General features: G+C 47.3%; 1 protein-coding gene and 2 long non-coding RNA genes across 4 annotated transcripts; 2 read left to right on the top strand and 1 right to left on the bottom strand.

Annotated features, from left to right (window-relative positions):
• Window positions 1-2,218: 2,218 nt before the first annotated feature.
• On the bottom strand, window positions 2,219-2,776 carry LOC121018358 (uncharacterized). Its single transcript, XR_005785166.1, has 2 exons — window positions 2,575-2,776; window positions 2,219-2,448 (listed from the first exon to the last, which is right to left on the bottom strand). It is a non-coding gene; the product is annotated as an uncharacterized LOC121018358 (long non-coding RNA).
• Window positions 2,424-12,980, top strand: ZSCAN12 (zinc finger and SCAN domain containing 12). 2 transcript variants are annotated; one of them, XM_040457059.1, is made up of 4 exons: window positions 2,424-2,535; window positions 3,412-3,867; window positions 8,681-8,846; window positions 11,095-12,980. In XM_040457059.1, the coding sequence occupies exons 2-4, from the start codon at window positions 3,457-3,459 to the stop codon at window positions 12,399-12,401; spliced, it is 1,884 nt and encodes a 627-aa protein (XP_040312993.1). In that variant the 5' UTR covers window positions 2,424-2,535; window positions 3,412-3,456; the 3' UTR covers window positions 12,402-12,980. The 2 variants fall into 2 exon arrangements, with proteins under 2 accessions (XP_040312993.1, XP_040312992.1); XM_040457058.1 differs by lacking the exon at window positions 2,424-2,535 and adding an exon at window positions 2,836-2,959.
• A 936-nt stretch (window positions 12,981-13,916) lies between these two features.
• LOC121018355 (uncharacterized) lies at window positions 13,917-17,295 on the top strand. Its single transcript, XR_005785164.1, has 2 exons — window positions 13,917-15,353; window positions 15,624-17,295. It is a non-coding gene; the product is annotated as an uncharacterized LOC121018355 (long non-coding RNA).
• Window positions 17,296-17,665: the final 370 nt, after the last annotated feature.

Raw genomic sequence — 17,665 nt, 5'->3', positions numbered from 1 at the left:
CAAAAATAAACATTGAAAAAAAAATTTTTTAAGTCTCCTCAAGCAGCTACATTATTTTAGTGATTCAAAGGGCTGCTTATGGACCACCAGTTCAGATTTCCAGATGTTTTAATTAGTTCTTAAATACAGTTCTCACAAAAGCTTGGACTGTTAAATTATTTTAGTGAAAATTTAAGTTATGTATAAAATACAAATAGGAATGTTATTAGATGATTATTTTAAATGCTGCAGTTATGATTTGCCAAGTCAAAAAAACTTGTTCAGCATCTTTTTAGTAATGACATGGTGAGTTCTTGCGCCTTCCGTTCCTATCTAGGGTATGATGTGTGACATGTAGCCCCCAGTTAAGACTCCAGACAAGAAAGATGCATCTTTATTTATTTTTTAAAGTTTATTTTTTTTTATTTTGAGAGAAAGAGTGTGCACACATGAGCAGGGAAGTGGCAAGAGAGGATCCCAAGCAGGCTCCACAGTCAGCAGGCAGCCCAGATTGAACTCACGAACCGTGAGATCATGACCTGAGCTGAAACCAAGAGTTTGGACACTCAACCGACTGAGCCACCCAGGAGCCCCAGGTGCATCTTTTTTTCAAAAAGAGGTGTATTGATTTGTATTAGGAAAACAGAAAAGACCCAAGTTAGTGTTCAAGGGAGAATAAGCAAACTCAAATGCCCAGGAAAGGCAGGTAATAAAAATAAAGGAAGCAATCCTAGAGTCACAAAGAAAAACAAAAACCATTATTTTACATTGCATTAAGTTCAGGGAAATTGTTAGGATTCTCTTTATTTTGAATTCTACAGGAAAAAGATGATCAGGTTAATTGTTCATTGCGACCACCATAAACGATGATCTTTTCCTACTCTTGAGTATAGTACAGTTGACCCTTGGACAACATGCGGTTAGGGGTACTGATCCCCTACACAAAAATCTCAGTATAACTTCACCCCCAAACACTTAATCATCAAGAGCCTACTATTGACCAGAAGACTTGCTGATAACCTGAAGAGTTGAACACATATTTTGTATGTTATATGCATCACATACTGTATACAAAGAAAATGTTTTTTGTTTTTTTTTTTCAGTTTTTAAAATTTTTTTAAAAGTAATCCCTACCCCCAGTGTAGAGCTCAAACTCAGGACCCCAAGATCAAGAGTCACACTACATGTGAAAATTTGTGGAAAAAAAGCTGAGGTTCTGAATGATGTTACCTTCCTCTAGATTTACTTTTGCTTCTATAGGCACTGAAGAATATAGTTGGGAGCGCCCGGGTGGCTCAGTGGGTTAAGCATCCGACTCTTGATTTTGGCTCAGGTCATGATCTCACAGTTTGTGAGTTCAAGCCCCACATCAGACTCTGGGCTGACCGTGTGGAGCCTGCTTGGGGTTCTCTGTCTCCCTCCCTCCCTGCTTCACCTCTGCTCATGCTTTCTCAAAGTAAATAAACAAACAGGCAAACAAAAAAATGAAACAGTGGCTTAGAATAACCATCCCATGAGATTTTGGGCCAGGAATTTGGTGAGGTCTCAGCTGGAAGTTTCTTCCATTTCGTGTGGCATCTTACAGTGGCACTTGGTGGTGTTTATCTGGCAGCTGGGTTTGCTGGAAAATCCAAGCTGCACTGCCATGCCCAGTGCCTTGGGGCAAGAACAGTTAGAAGGACGGTCTTGGGGCCTCCTTATGTGATCTTTGCAGTAGGGCCGTCGGACTCTCTGTGGTGGCTCAGGACTCCAGGAGCAATTGTTCCAAAAAACAGTGAAAGCTGCTGCTGTCCTTAAGGGCTCAGGCTGGGAAACTAAAACAGCATCAGTTTTGCTGTATTTTATTTGAGCTGTCCTCAAGCCCACTCAAGACTCCAGAGGAAATGACATAGACTCTACAGCTAAACAGGAAAAGCATGGAAAAATTTGTAGTCATCTTTAATTTTCCAAAATACCCTTATCCACCCAGATATAAAGCCTGGGGAAAAAATAATAAAGTTCTTTTTGGATTCTCTATATAATTGTTTAATTTTTTTTCCCCTTTCTTGCCTCCTTTTTAACTTCCCTAAAGACACCCAGCATGACTCTGAGCTAATCAAGTGTATCTATGCTCATATTTTATGTACAAAGTAACAAAGTGATCTGACATTACAGTTTCACCATTTGAGTGAATTTTTCTCTTTTCATTTTAGAAGTAGTTAGAAGGCTTATCAAAATATCACAGGAGACGGCATTTTTAAAATGTTGGAATCACCCGGTTTATAAATTGTCCAAATGTTAGTAATAAACTAACGTCTGTTCTGTGCCCCTACATCCCCGGGTTTCCCGCGTGTACGAGACAGGAACTCTGCTCCTCGGCTTCCCGTGTCTTGCCCCTCGACGCGCAGGTGCTTTCTCCTGGCACTTGCACCGGTGACGAGACTCGCACCGCGCAGGTCGTGCCTGGGACTGGCACCCACGCGGCGGAGCCTACAGAATCGGACGAAGTCACAGAAGGGAAGACGACGGGCCAAGACGTCCCACGAGCAGAGACGCCAAGTCCCCAACAAAACACTGGTAAGTTGACGCTAAAAATCTATAAAAAGAATTACACACATTACAAAGTGGCACCAATTCCAGGTGTACCAGGCCTCGCTCACCGTGGGGCGGGGCAGCGGGGACGGGAGCGGGACCGGCAGGGCCGAGACCTGTAACATCAGCCAGCTCCCCGGCCACCTGCCGCGACCCGTGGGGCCTCCGGCTGTAGCGGAAGTGCGCTCGCGCCCACCGGGCCAACTCTCGCGACCTCGTGGGACAGCGCGGGATCCGCCCGGCGAGTGCCCGCCCCTTCCTGAGGCTGGAGCGGAAGTGCGCGCGCTCCCGCCCGGCTCGCTTCCGGCCTTTGTGGGGCGCTGTGGGCTGTTCGGGCTCCCGGCGGCTTGGACCGCGTCACCTGTGGTCTCCCCGGGAGGGACCCGGCTGCCGGCCTCGGGAGCTGCAGGTGAGCGCGCTGCTGCTCTCCCCTGCCCTTCCCCGCCGGCCCGAGAAGCCGCAGGGGCGGGGGGCAGCCTTCGGGAGCGGCGTCCGCCGCCCTTTCACCTGCTGCGGGGCTGCCGGCGCCGGTTTCGTGGTTTCCGCCACACGCCTGCCCGTTAAAAGAGGCCGTCTCAGTGTTTTATTATTACTTGTTTGCTCTGAACGTTGGTTGTGTTCCATTTGGTCGTCCTTTATTCTAGGGCTAAATGGAAGTGTTGCCTTTGTGAAGTCCTTAAACCCTTAGCACCTTTTACTGAATCTTTGTCTTTAATGTGTTCTTAAGTCTTTCGTATTCAGTTTCCGTGAGTGTCGTGAATTACCCTGGGGGTGGCTTGCAAAGCGCAGAAGTAAATTGTTAGAATTTGCAGTTTTCGCTTATGGTGTAGCTTGTGTTAAAAGCGACGGCTTCTCCCTCAGGTCCACCCTTGCTGGAAGCACCGCTAGAGCTTCTGCACGGCCGCGATGGCGTCGGCCTGGGCTGCGCCGGCCCACGAGGAACAGGGTGCGCTTCTGGAAGTAAAGGTGGAGGAGGAGGAGGGGTACAGGAATACCACCAGACGGGATCAGAACCTGCAGAAGAACAACACCCACAGCAGGGAGGTCTTCCGACAGTACTTCAGACACTTCTGTTACCAGGAGACGCCTGGACCCCGCGAGGCGCTGCGCCGGCTCCGCGAGCTGTGCCGCCAGTGGCTGAGCCCAGAAACACACACCAAGGAGCAGATCCTGGAGCTGCTGGTGCTGGAGCAGTTCCTGACCATCCTGCCCGAGGAGCTCCAGGCCTGGGTGCGGGGACAGCACCCGGAGAGCGGGGACGAGGTGGTGACCGTGCTGGAGGATCTGGAACGGGAGCTGGACGAGCCTGGAGAGCAGGTGAGAAAATGAGAGATGGTTTGTGACTGAGATAAGGTAAGTTACGGATTTGTAGGCCAGAGCAAAGGACAGCATTATTCCACCAAGTCATGGAAATTTGGTTAATGTAGACCTAACTTATTTATATCTTTTTTATGGGAGGATCCTGTATTTCTGTAATGAGCTTATGGTTTCTAGTTGATGAAATGCTACTCAGAAACATTAGAAACAAGATTTATTTCATTATTTTTTTAATTTACATCCAAGTTAGCATCTAGTGCAACAATGATTTCAGGAGTAGATTCCTTAGTGCCCCTTACCCATTTAGCCCCTCCCCCCTCCCACAACCCCTCCCATAACCCTCAGTTTGTTCTCCATATTTATGAGTTTCTTCTGTTTTGTCTCCCTCCCTGTTGTTATATTATTTTTGCTTCCCTTCCCTTATATTCATCTGTTTTGTATCTTAAATTCCTCATATGAGTGAAGTCATATGATACTTGTCTTTCTGTGACTAATTTCGCTTAGCATAATACCCTCCAGTTCCATCCACGTAGTTGCAAATGTCAAGATTTCGTTCTTTTTGATTGCCGAGTGATACTCCATTGTGTGTACACACACACACACACACACACACACACACACACACACACACACACATATATATATATATATATATACCATATCTTCTTTATCCATTCATCTGTTGATGGACATCCGGGCTCTTTCCATACTTTGGCTATTGTCGATAGTGCTGCTATAAACATGGGGGTGCATGTGTCCCTTCGAAACAGCCCACCTGTATCCCTTGGGTAAATACCTAGTAGTGCAATGCTGGGTCGTAGCATTTTAATTTTTTGAGGAACCTCCATACCGTTTTCCAGAGTGGCTGCACCAGCTTGCATTCCCACCAGCAGCGCAAAAGGGTTCCTCTTTCTCCACATCCTCGCCAACATCTGTTGTTGCCTGACTAGCATTACTGTTACTGTTAGCCATTCTGACAGGCGTCAGGTGGTATCTCATTGTGGTTTTGGTTTGTAGTTCCCTGATGATGAGTGATGTTGAGCATTTTTTCACGTGTCAGGCATCTGGATGTCTTCTTTAGAAATAAGATTTCTAAGAGAAAATGTTAAGTGAGTGTAACGGGGTGCGCAGCAGTCTCTTGGAAGGGACATCGCTTCTGTTGCAGGATACAAGTAATTAAGAAATAAGGTCTTGCAGGTATATGCACTGCTCTGCATCCATTAAAGGATTAAAAGATGGAGAAATCAAGGTCACCATCTTGGAGGAATGTGAGGTCAGAGCAGAGAGGAAGGTTCAGAGATTCCTGGAGTAGTAGTTCAGAGAGGAAGGGACGAGATTCCTGGAGTAGTAGAGCCCAGTTAGGTCCGACACATGGGTAGTGGGTAGAAGGGTTGAGAACAGAGTCCAGGACCTTGAGTATCACCTGTGGAGTGTAGAGTCTGTTCTGTAGGACACAAGCTTCTAACCTTTTCTCTTTAAGTGAGCTTCTCTAACGCCAGGATCTAACCAAATTATGTAGAATTCTGTTCTGTTTTGTTCCAACATTGATAAAAGACAGCGGTTCTCAACCAGTGGCAATTTTCTGCCCTAAAGGGCATCTGGTGATGTCTTGGCACATTTTTGGTTGTCATAGTGGCGGGAGGTGCTACTGGCATCGAGCGGCTAAAGGGTAAGGATGTTTTGGAATATCTTATAACGTATAGGATGGCGTCTTATAACAAGGATTTTTCTGACCCAACGTGTCAATAGAATCAAGACTCAGAAGTCTTGGTATGAAGAGTATAAAACAGGGAAGTAATAAAACAAGAAGTGCAACTCAGCATTGGCAAGGGGGAGGAACATGTGGCAGAGTTTGAAGATCTGAGTTTGAAGTAGAGTCAAGATAGTGAGGCTATGAAGGATGAGGCATGTCTTAGGTAAGTATTGGAAACGATGATAGATTAGATGGATAAAAAAGGGAAAACTCTCTACGGAGCAATCTATTCTAGGCTAAGCGCGGGGAATTTCAAGCTTGAGAGACTAGTGTAATTGAGGTGCTCCTAACAGAGTTCAAGGCTATCGGGGCTGGTGGATTGGGGGAAAGTTCATTCGTTCAGAAGACGTTTATTGAACGTTTAATACGCACCAGGCACCATTCTAGGCACTGGAAACACAGCAGTGCACAAAACACAGAAGTTGCCTCTGTCTTGTAAACAGATTGTAGTCTAATGAGAGTAGTAACCAGGTGGTGCCAGGTGGAGATAAATCCTATATGAAAACAGCAATGAAGCGGAAAAAAGGTAAACAGTGAATGAAGCGGAGACTGTGTGATTTTTGACAGACTGGTGAGGGAAGGCCTTCCAGATGGGGTGACATTTAGAGCAGAGGTCAGGCTGTGCAGTCACCTAGGCTGAGGACATTCAGCCAGAGGAAATAGTGGGCAGGTGAGAATGTGCTTATCGTGGTAGAGATGCAGGAGATGAAATGAGGTAGTTAGAACGAGATCAAATCATGGGGGCACTTACAGGCCATTGTAAGGACTTTGGATCTTATCCTGAGATGGAAAGTCATTGGAGGGTTTTGAACAGAAGAGAGGTTTAATCTGACCTAAATGTTATTTATTTATTTTTATTTTTTAATGTTTGTTTATTTTTGAGAGAAAGAGCATGAGGAGGATGAGGGACAGAATCCGAAGCAGGCTCCAGGCTCCCAGCTGTCAGCACAGAGCCCGACGCGGGGCTCGAACCCACGAACCGTGAGATTATGACCCTGAGCCGAAGTCGGACGCTTAACCGACTGAGCCACCCAGGCGCCCTATGACCTAAATTTTAAAAATAATCACTCCAGCCGCTCTGTTGGAAGAGTCCTAGATTAGGGTTCGTGGTGGGAGTGCAGGAGGCCCAGGGTCAAAGGTCGAAGCAGGGAAGCCCAGTCAACACTAATCCAGGCAGGAGGTACCAGTGGCTTGAACTGTGACAGTAGCAGTGGAAGCAGCGAGATGCAGTTGGATCTTGAGGGGATTTGTTTGAACATCGCATCGTGTCACATGGGTTTGTCATTCAAGGAGATGATAAAGGCAGGGAAAGAAGAAGGTTTGGAGTAGGGGTGGGAATCTAGAGTTACTAGGTTTTGGACGTGTTGAATTGTAGATTCCTCTTAGAACCCAATTGGAAAAGTTGGGCAAGCAACTCCACTCAGCAGAGGGATGTGTGCTGGAAATAACAAAATTGGAGCTTGTCATAATATGAGTGATATTTAAAGCTGTGGGATAGGGGCGCCTGGGTGGCGCAGTCGGTTAAGCGTCCGACTTCAGCCAGGTCACGATCTCGCGGTCCGGGAGTTCGAGCCCCGCGTCAGGCTCTGGGCTGATGGCTCAGAGCCTGGAGCCTGTTTCCGATTCTGTGTCTCCCTCTCTCTCTGCCCCTCCCCCGTTCATGCTCTGTCTCTCTCTGTCCCAAAAATAAATAAACGTTGAAAAAAAAAATTAAAAAAAAAAATAATAAAGCTGTGGGACAAAAGGATCGACAGGACGGTGGAAACTGAGAGGGAGTGGCCAGGGAGATGGGAAGAGAACCAGAAGAAAGAATGGCACTCCCAAGTGCGGGCAGAAGTAATTTGGTTTTAAACATGTTGTCTTTGTACTGCCCTTTCCCTCAAAGCATGCTGGGGGTGGCTGATGGAATTTCATCCTGATGTCTGAGGCCTCACCAGAGATCCAGGGACGGAAGGAAGGCACAGCTCACTGTACCGGCCTTTTTCTCCTTCCAAACTGAGGTCTGAAAACCTTTTTCTGTCTGCCTCTGAGAGCATCCTACTGACTTTGGCTCTTACTCTGGGGTCAGAAATTACAGAACGAAGCTGTGTTGGAAGTAGAGGCAGCGTGTGGTGATTTCTTACTCCCAGAATGTAGCTGTTGCAGGATTGGGGGGTAACTTGAGGGTCTGTTGTATGCCAGTGCCCCCGCAATGTGCCTCATGCACAGTCTGAGTTATGCACGATCTGAGAAACCACCCAGGGACATGGAGCTCCTGAACTAAGAAGCAACAAAGTGTGGCCCCCGGATCGCTGCCTTTCATACCACGCTGGGGAAATACGATTTATTTTTAAATACAAGAGGGAGTGATTCCGTGGAGGAGTGGAAGCCAGAGTGAGTGAGTTTAGGGAGCAGAGGTCAGAGGTGCAGGAAGGGATGGGGTTGAAGGCAAGAGTTGAGGTTACAAGGTACGGGCCTTGATGAAGTAAAGGCCTCTTCCTCTAAGTGGAAGGGAGTAAGTGTGTGGGGGGTGATGAAGAAAAGAGTGGGTGATCTCTGATGTGGCCATGACCTTGGACAAGGAGAGAACAAGGTCATCTCCTGGAAGGAAGTGGGGGAGGAGCCTCAGAAGAGCAGAGACTGTAGGGAACAGCTTCCTCCTCCCATCCCCTGTCTTTCCTCCCTCTTTCTCCTTTGTTCCCTCTGCCTTTTTGCCTCGTTTCTCCATCATTTCTCTTCACTTACCCCATCCTTTTTTTCATTTTCTCTTCTGTTAATTTCCCCCAAGTTCTTTTCTTGTGCTTGTTGCTTCCCTTTACCTTCTCTTCCTTCTCTCCTTCCTATTTTCTTCCTCTCGCATCTCCACTTTGAGCATAAGACAAAGACGTGACGGTGGCACAGCCAGCATTTTTTAGCGGTTCAGAACAGAAGGGTGGGGTTCCTGGAGGAGGTGGCTTGTATACAGGCCTTGAAGAATGAGGTGCCTTACAGCAGGCTGATGTCTGGAAAGAAGGGCAGGTGCCGGAGAGCCGGGTGTCACTGCCTCGGACCGGATCCTATACCGTTGTTTCCTGTTGGCAGGATGAATGTGTCCACCGTGTCCCTGTCCACACTGAGCAACAGGACACGCTCTTGCAGGAGACAGCCCTTGTGGGAACAGGACGGGAACCTGGCATGTCCCTGCCATCCGGGGTTGCCCGGCTGAAGTATGAATCTCCAGGACCTGGAGCCCAGCCGGAGGAGCAAGGTAAGGAAGACGGAGCAGCTTGGGAGGAAGGGAAGACAGGCAGGCACAGGACCTGGGGCCTCTTTAGTTCCGTGTACCGTTTCTCCTCGTCACAGTCAGGACGACCTCTCGTGCACGGACTCTCAGCTGGTTCGGTTTGTCACGCTTCAACTCTCTCTTTCTCTTCATGTTAATATTTTGTTCTCCACTCCTGCAGTATTTTATGAGATCACTTAATTGAGTCCTTCTGATAGTTACTTTCCTTCATACTGACTTCCTTGCTATTTCTGGCCTTTATCCTGTCAGATGGTGCTACTGTCCTCCTGCCTTCAGTAACCAGGTTTTGGCCCAGGATGTCTGCAGTTTTCAGATGATTCAGGAGAAAGCATATATATGTGTACTCTTAGGAAAAGGAGGAACAACAGAGCAAATGTGGCGGAATGTTAAGTTGGTGAATGTGCGAAAGACCCCATATTTCTTATCTCTGTGTTCTCTACATTTAATTTTTAAAAATAGGTAAAAATTCATATAGTTCAAAGATAAAAACTTAAAGTTACCCAGTGACAAGTTTTTCTTCCACTCATTCCCTCGGTCATCTGGTCTTCTCCCTGCCCTGAGATGAGTTGTCACTGTTCTGTTTCTTGTATGTGCTTCCCTAGAGAGGTTTTTATATGTATACATTTTTCCACATTCAAGCAAATACATCTTCTTCTCTTTATTACTAAGATGGTAAAGGTTTGCGTTTTAAAAAAAATTTTTTATTTTATTTTACTTATTTATTTATTTATTTTAATGTTTATTTTTTGAGACAATGCGAGAGACAGAGTGCAAGCAGCAGAGGGGCAGACAGAGGGAGACACAGAATCTGAAGCGGGCTCCAGGCTCTGAGCTGTCAGCACAGAGCCCGACATGGGGCTCAAACTCAACGGACAGTGAGATTCTGACCTGAGCCGAAGTCGGATGCTTAACCAACTAAGCCGACTAAGCCACCCAGGCGCCCCTAAAAAAAATTTTAAATAGAGCATGCATGCACGCACATGAGTGGGGGAAGGGCAGCAGGGGAGAGAGTCCCAAGCAGGCTCTACACTCAGAGCAAAGCCCGACTCTGGACTCTATCTTACAACCGTGAGATCATGACCTGAGCCGAAATCAAGAGTCAGACGGACGCCACCCAGGCGCCCCATATTTTTTATTTCCTAACAGCACCTTAATATTAAAATGTATGGATGGGGGTGCCTGGGTGGCTTAGTCAGTTGAACATCCGACTTCGGCTCAGGTCGTGATCTTACGGTTTGTGGGTTCGAGCCCTGCGTCAGGCTCTGTGCTGACAGCTTGCTCAGAGCCTGCAGCCTTCTTCAGATTCTGTGTCTCCTCTCTTTCTCTCTGCCCCTCCCCGGCTCATGCTCTGTCTCTCTCTCTCAAAAATAAATGTTAAAAAAAATTTTAATGTATGGATGAACCACACAATTAACTTGTCCATTCCCCAGTTGTCCCCATTGATTTGCTCTAACAGGTAGTGCTGTGGTGAGTGTGTGTGAGTACTTCAGTATAAATTCCCATGTGTGGAATTACTAGCCCCAAGATTAAATACAGTTGTCATTTTGATGGATATTGGCAATTTGGTCTGTATGAAGCCCGGGTCAGTTTACACTCCCACTGGCGATGTGTGATACCCATTTCATGAACAGTGTTCTACTGATGGACGGAGGTGATGGGTGCAAATTGTACCTCAGTACTCAAGTTTGCTTTTCCCTTATTTTGAGGTGGGCATCTTTAAGAGCTGTTGTATTTCCTTTCCTGGAAACAACTTTTCCTTTGCCCAGTTTTTATTGGATTATTGGTCTTTTCCATAACAATTTTTGGAGCGTTTTATGTATTAGGTCTGTTCTATGTTTTTTTGTTTTGTTTTGTTTTAATTTTTTTTTTCCAACGTTTATTTATTTGTGGGACAGAGAGAGACAGAGCATGAACGGGGGAGGGGCAGAGAGAGAGGGAGACACAGAATCGGAAACAGGCTGCAGGCTCCGAGCCATCAGCCCAGAGCCCGACGCGGGGCTCGAACTCACGGACCGCGAGATCGTGACCTGGCTGAAGTCGGACGCTTAACCGACTGCGCCACCCAGGCGCCCCTGTTCTATGTTTTAATACCATTGTACAGTCCTGCAGAAACTCTGGGTTCTTAATATGTTTTTCACCTGAATAATGAGTGTCTGATGAGGTGAGCATGTTGTCTAATGAGGTGGAAACTAGTAACTGTGATCCATTGCAGTTTCAGGTGTTGAGACTGGAAATAAGTACAGGAATTTAACTCTAAAGCAAGAAGCGGCACCGCAGGGGAATATGTGTAGCGGATTTGAAAGTGACATGTCCCAGTCGGCTAGGTGCAGAGAAGCGGACGGATCCGAAGCAGAAACAGAAGAGTCTTCTGGACACTCCAGGGAAGGTGAACAGTCTGCGGGTGATGAGAACAGACTCCGTCTGACTGAACAGCAGAGGGTCTGTCCAGGAGAAAAACGTCATGAGTGCGAGGAGTGTGGAAAAGCCTTCAGTCAGCACTCGAACCTCTTAGAACATCAGAGGGTCCACACTGGAGACAGGCCCTACAAATGTGAGGAATGTGGGAAAACTTTCCGTGGGAGAACCGTGCTGATTCGGCACAAAATAATACACACCGGAGAGAAACCGTATAAATGTAATGAGTGTGGCAAAGCCTTTGGCCGCTGGTCAGCTCTTAACCAACATCAGAGGCTCCACACAGGAGAGAAACACTACCACTGTAACGAATGCGGCAAAGCCTTTAGCCAGAAAGCGGGCCTCTTTCACCACCTCAAGATCCACACGAGAGACAAACCATACCATTGTGCTCAGTGCAATAAAAGTTTTAGTCGGCGTTCAATACTCACTCAACACCAAGGAGTTCACACTGGGGCAAAGCCCTATGAGTGCAGCGAGTGCGGGAAAGCCTTCGTTTATAACTCCTCCCTGGTTTCCCACCAGGAGATCCACCACAAAGAAAAGTGCCATCAGTGTAAGGAGTGTGGGAAATCCTTCAGTCACAGTGGCCTTGTTCAGCATCAGAGAATCCACACTGGGGAGAAACCTTACAAGTGTGACGTATGTGCAAAAACATTTATTCAGAGGACAAGCCTAGTAGAACATCAGCGAGTTCACACTGGAGAGAGACCTTACAAGTGTGATAAGTGTGAGAAGGCCTTCACTCAGAGATCAGTTCTCACGGAACACCAGAGAACCCACACCGGAGAGAGGCCGTACAAGTGTGACGACTGTGGGAACGCCTTCCGAGGCATCACCAGCCTCATTCAGCATCACAGGATCCACACTGGGGAGAAACCCTACCGATGTGACCAGTGCGGCAAAGCCTTCAGACAGAGGTCAGATCTTAGCAAACACCAGAGAATCCATAGTAGAGGTGCTCCCTCTAATGAGTGTGGGGAGTCATTCAGGCAGCCCTCAGCTCGTAGGCAGCAGCGGACTGTCCACGAAGGGGAGGAGTCTGTTTCTGGGATGACCACGGGGACGCTGTGTCCCAGAGTACAGGCTGGAGAGGAATACTAGCTTGGGAGTGATTCCAACGGCAGTCACCGTTGCTACAAGGACACCTCAGACGTCTTGTAAAGGGTTCGCCGTGTGCCGTGCGTGACATCAGCTGGTGTGTAGGACAGAGAGCGAAACACGAAAGTCCTCTTCTCGCCAGTTTACGGTGGAGCCTGGGGTCCGTCAGGTCACGTGTGAGCTTAGATCGGACTGCAGGACGGCAGAAGTGATCTGAGCCGCGTGTCCGTGAGGTGGCGGGTGGCGGCCAGTGCTGTCCGTTCTGAAGGACGGATCACCAATGCCTGAGCGGGTCAGCCAAGATTGTATTGAAGATCGGGGTTCCGTGGGCAGATTTGGAAGGCGGGGTGGAAACCAGGGTAAAGCCCACGTAGGGGGAGGCGAGGACGCTCGGGGCTTGTGGCGCCAGTGGCAGCCTGAGGTGGGGCATCTGTTCAGGTGGGCGGTGGCGGAGATACCCTGGGAACGGCTTGGGCCGGGCTGGGAGGGCGCGGACGGTGCCTCTTACAAAAGGCACAAAGCACTTTTCTTAATTCCTAAGATCTGCCTGTAAATTAAAATCCTTCTCTGTTTTAAAAGTGAGGGTACGCCTGCTTCTGGAGAGGGTGACCTAGCTACAGTGTCACAGGGAGGGGCCAGCAGTAGGTCTCTGACTTGTCCTGTCCCTTGCTCTCGTGGTTCTCCCCTTCAGTGCACGTCAGAGTCCCCTGTGGAGTTTGGTTAAGATGCCTGCGACCCCCTCACATCCTGCTTCGTGAAGTCTGGGGCGGGGGCCGAGAATCCTCATTGTCCAAGCTCCACAGTCACCTGATTCTAAAATTCGAGGAACACTGCATTGAGTCGCAGCCGCCTTCATGGTCGCCTGTGAGGTGGGGAAGCGTCAACACGGGCCACTAAACACAGGCCACTGCAGATTCTTAGCTTGGGGAAAGCTCTGAAGGACAGGAGTGAACAGGGAAATTAGACAGCCATCCAGCATCAGGGGCTTCGGGATGGCCTTTCCACCTCTTCCAACTGAAGTCTTAGGAAATCGGAGACTGACCTACGTTGTGAGGCACCCAGGGGTCACCAGAGCACAAGGCTGTGTGTTAGGGGAGAGTGCTGGTGTTCTGGTTTGCTCCTAACCTCTGTTTTTTCCCAGCTTATGTTCTGAATTCCCTAATAGTTGCTCTTCAAAACTGGTTTACAGTTTTTTGGTTTGTATACCTTCTTGAGCACATAAAAGAGCCAAAGATTAGTGACTCTATCCCTTGAGGCTTGTGCAAAAACATCAACCAAAAGCTAGTTGACCGGCCTCCCGTATCACTGAGAAAGCAGTTCTGTTGTAGATGAGGGCCTGTGACTCCGTCGTGGACAACAGGCACGCACACGTGGCTCCTGCTCAGTTTATCTTTTCTTTTTTTTCTTTTAATGCTTATTTATTTGGAGAGGGAGTGAGAGAGAGGACTCTGCACTGACAGTGCAGAGCCCGAGGAGGGGCTTGAATCCACAGCCCTGGGATCATGACCTGAGCTGAAATCCAGAGTCAGATGCTTAACTGACTGAGTCACCCAGGCACCCGGTTTATCTTTTTATTTACAGAGATTATTTTTAATCTTCATTGACATGTCCTCTGATACCCTTCCCTTTGTACCTCACCGCAACAGGCCCTACAACTTCTGGGACTGCTCCCACCCCCCCTCTCCCAGATCGTCCCACACAACTCCGGGATCCTCTTCTCCCCACACCTCTAGCTCCTTAGTGGGCCTGAAGTGGTGAGACACACAAGGGACAGGGGGGGAACGAGGGTAGTTGGCGTCTTTACTCCTAACTGCCGCTCTGTATGTACTCTGCCCCCCTTCCCGACGGCCCCCATCTCTTGCCCCTGTGTCCATCACCCTATCCCGAACATAGTATCATCACTGGCTGGAACCAGAAGTCCCTGGAGAAATTGATACGTTCTAGCTTCTAAGCTTTACGTGTGAGCACATTTTCATAATAATAATAGTACTATAATTTAGGTACACTGTGTGTCAGATTTGCTTTTGGGATTGCAATTTCTGTGACTAAGGGAAAACATCCTGAGTTCACAATAGAGGAAAGCAAATGAACGTTTGAAAAACAGCTGACTCTCAAGTTGAGGACCCTTGAGGTGTTATATCCTAAGACCAACATTGGAGCTGCACACAGAAGGCGTCGAGGCAGCTGGGATTGGGTACGTCCTTTTTTACCTCCAGAAAACTGAGTTTGTTTCCCTGAGTGAGGCTGGGGGCGCTCAGCCGGGTGTGTTCTGTTCTCTTCCCAGCTTCCCCTGCCATGCGTCTCTCACTCTTGCAAGCTCTTTGATGGAGGGGACGTCGCTTAGAGATGAGAACCCAAATGAGAATGTCCTTCAGATGCTGTCCATGCTTGTCACCTTGCCTGATTTCAGACATGTTATCCGGACTGAAGTTACTCTTCATAGTAACCTCAAACCTCTAACTTACTGCTCACTGGAACACGACTCTTAATTTAAACTTGCTGTTATCTGTGGGTTCCGCCCTTCATCTGCTGTTAAACATATCCGCTCAGGGCAGACATGTTCCTCCATTTGCCTCTAACACCTTTATTTGCTTAATATGAATGAACCCTAGACAAAGATCCAGAATAGTGGGATATACCTATCATATAGGATACAGTTCATAACTTGGTTAAAAATAAAGCAGGAGGTTTTGTTCTGGTTGTTTCTTATGCTTGGTAGTTGCACTACCAAGAAAAGGTGAGTGACCTGGCATTTCCAGGTAGACATCAAAGGGGCTCAAACTATCCAGGATAAGAAAATAGAGTAGAATAATTGGAGCTAAATGGGCAACACAAGAGTAGAAGACCCTGAGGGGCAAGTGGAGGATGTGACCGAGGTTAGACATGGAATTGGGGAGTGCAGTGCACAGAGAATGCCTCACAGTGAAGTCCACAGTACGTCGTTCTGAATAAAAGGTAGATGTATGAAAACAAATTTTTTAAAAATAAAAAATAAAAAAAGGGGCGCCTGGGTGGCGCAGTTGGTTAAGCGTCCGACTTCAGCCAGGTCACGCTCTCGCGGTCCGTGGGTTCGAGCCCCGCGTCGGGCTCTGGGCTGATGGCTCAGAGCCTGGAGCCTGTTTCCGATTCTGTGTCTCCCTCTCTCTCTGCCCCTCCCCCGTTCATGCTGTGTCTCTCTCTGTCCCAAAAATAAAATAAACGTTGAAAAAAAATAAAAAAAAAAAGGTAGATGTAGAACAGTGACAGGCTCTAGGCTCGTTTGAATAGCTTATCTTCGCAGATTTTGAAACCATCAACAACAGGTGGCAGGATGGAAAGGAAAAAGGACACTGAAGCAAGTCCAAGGTAGAAATGTCAGTCCAGAGTAGTGACATAACAGCCAGCTTGAGCAATTGGTGCAACACTCAAATGATGAATCGCGAAGCGGTGGCTTGGGAATAACATTAAGGATAAGAGTGAGATTGACTGGCTTCTCTTTTCTGGTTGATTCAAGGTAAGCAAGATACTCAGTGTTTAAGACAAAAAGCTCCTGTAGGGTTTTGGGGAGAATCAAATTGCTAAAGCAGTGAAAAGTGAAGGAGGCTCAGGATGAAAAGTAACATGACAAACAGGAGCTCCAGGGGGTGTAATAGGGGCTGCAAACGGAAGAAAGATGGGCCTCCTCCAAAAGAAACCTCAGTTGTAGGAACAGGCTCCTGGAATTTTAGGTATGAGATAAAGCTAAAGCAGAAAAAGTGGGACTGAGCAGGGCTCCAGATTGAGAAATGTCCGCTGTGTGTTGAGGGCAGAGGTGGAGAGCACGAAGGTACCAGAACGTGGAGCAGCTCCACTCCCGTACCCTGAATGGAAGTAGCCTCTTGTTACATCCCATAGATGATCTGTTCCAGAACTCTTACAGTCAGAGTCCTTATTGGCCATCTTTTGGAGTCAAGAAAAGGATTTGTTAGTAACATGTAACATTAACAGCTTATTAAGGGCCAGGCGTTACTAAAGTGCTTTACACGGTTTTATTTTTAGCTGTGAATTGGAGGAGTTGAAGCTGCCTCAGGTCACAAAGTTGGAATGTGGTGGGGCCAAGATTTGAAGGCCAGTGGCCCAGTTCCAGAGCCCATCCTTCCTTGTCTAGTTCAGTTGAAGGAACCCTGTTTTGCAGTCATAATCAAGTAATTATCTGGAAAATCTGTCACTATTCTGGAAGATACTTCAGAAACCCCAGAGTCCTGGGTCCAAACACCCAAGGCTAATAATACCGCCACCACCCTCTCTGCATACCAACTCTTGGATAAGGTTTGGTCAGCATAACATGAACCCTAATTCTTGTTGCCTCACAAGGAGGGTGCCCACAGGAGACATTTCCGCTAAAAATGGGCTCTTTAGATAAAGGGATCCCCCTCCTGGCTTAGAGCTGAAATTCACTCTGACAGAATAGGAGATTTTTGGCAGTCTCCATTGGTGCACATCATAAAGCTATCCCGTTTTGGATCTACCCAGTAGCCCAAATGGATCTCTTCTATGTAGCTAATACCACTTCTAAGATGAAAGAAACCATCATTATTATATAAAGTAGTTCTTTCAGGTGCCTGTCCTGTCCCCACAGCCCAGACTTTGAGCAGCAAGTGCTTGTTCAACTTGGTGATAATCCTGTGATAACCTTTATTTTCAACGTCCATCCTTTCGCACTGAAAAGTTCTGTCACAGCTGCTCTAGCAGTTCCTTTTATTGGCATTTCTGTAGATCCTGCCATTCCAAATACTGGGTATAATTGGTAAGGAGCCTTTGCACATTTTTTACACACGTATTTCTGTAAATATAGGGAGAGTATATACGTATGAATATATTTTATAAAAATGTGTGTTGTGTATGTTTTATACATACAATAAGATTTTGACAAAGCCAACCGTGAGGAGTATTTTCAGCTTCTCAGTTGATCAGCTCCTTAGCTCACATAAGACCACCGTTGAAAGCCAGGAGTTTTCCCTTGATTTCATGGAAACCATTGATTCTCACCCATGGGTCTGAACGCCCATCAGCCCATCAGTCAAGGCTCGTCTCCCTCCCGTCTCAGTTGAAGGTGGTCTTTGGGTAGGTCTTTAGCCTAAAAGGCCTGGTCCTGGATGTCCCAAGGGCTTTCTAAGTGAAGGTTACTAGTAACCAGTAACCTAACTGTACTAGTTAGGTAACTGTAATAGAAGGTAACTAGTACCTAGCAACAACCAAGGGTTAGGTGTTTATTGGTTCCTCTCTGAGCCTGATACGCATATTTTACT

Source organism: Herpailurus yagouaroundi, unplaced genomic scaffold (genome assembly GCF_014898765.1).
Source record: "Herpailurus yagouaroundi ecotype Mexico unplaced genomic scaffold, PumYag 219, whole genome shotgun sequence".
Taxonomy (NCBI): domain Eukaryota; kingdom Metazoa; phylum Chordata; class Mammalia; order Carnivora; family Felidae; genus Herpailurus; species Herpailurus yagouaroundi.
The sequence above is the reverse complement of the archived record's forward strand: the minus strand, read 5'-3'. Positions and strand labels throughout refer to the sequence as shown.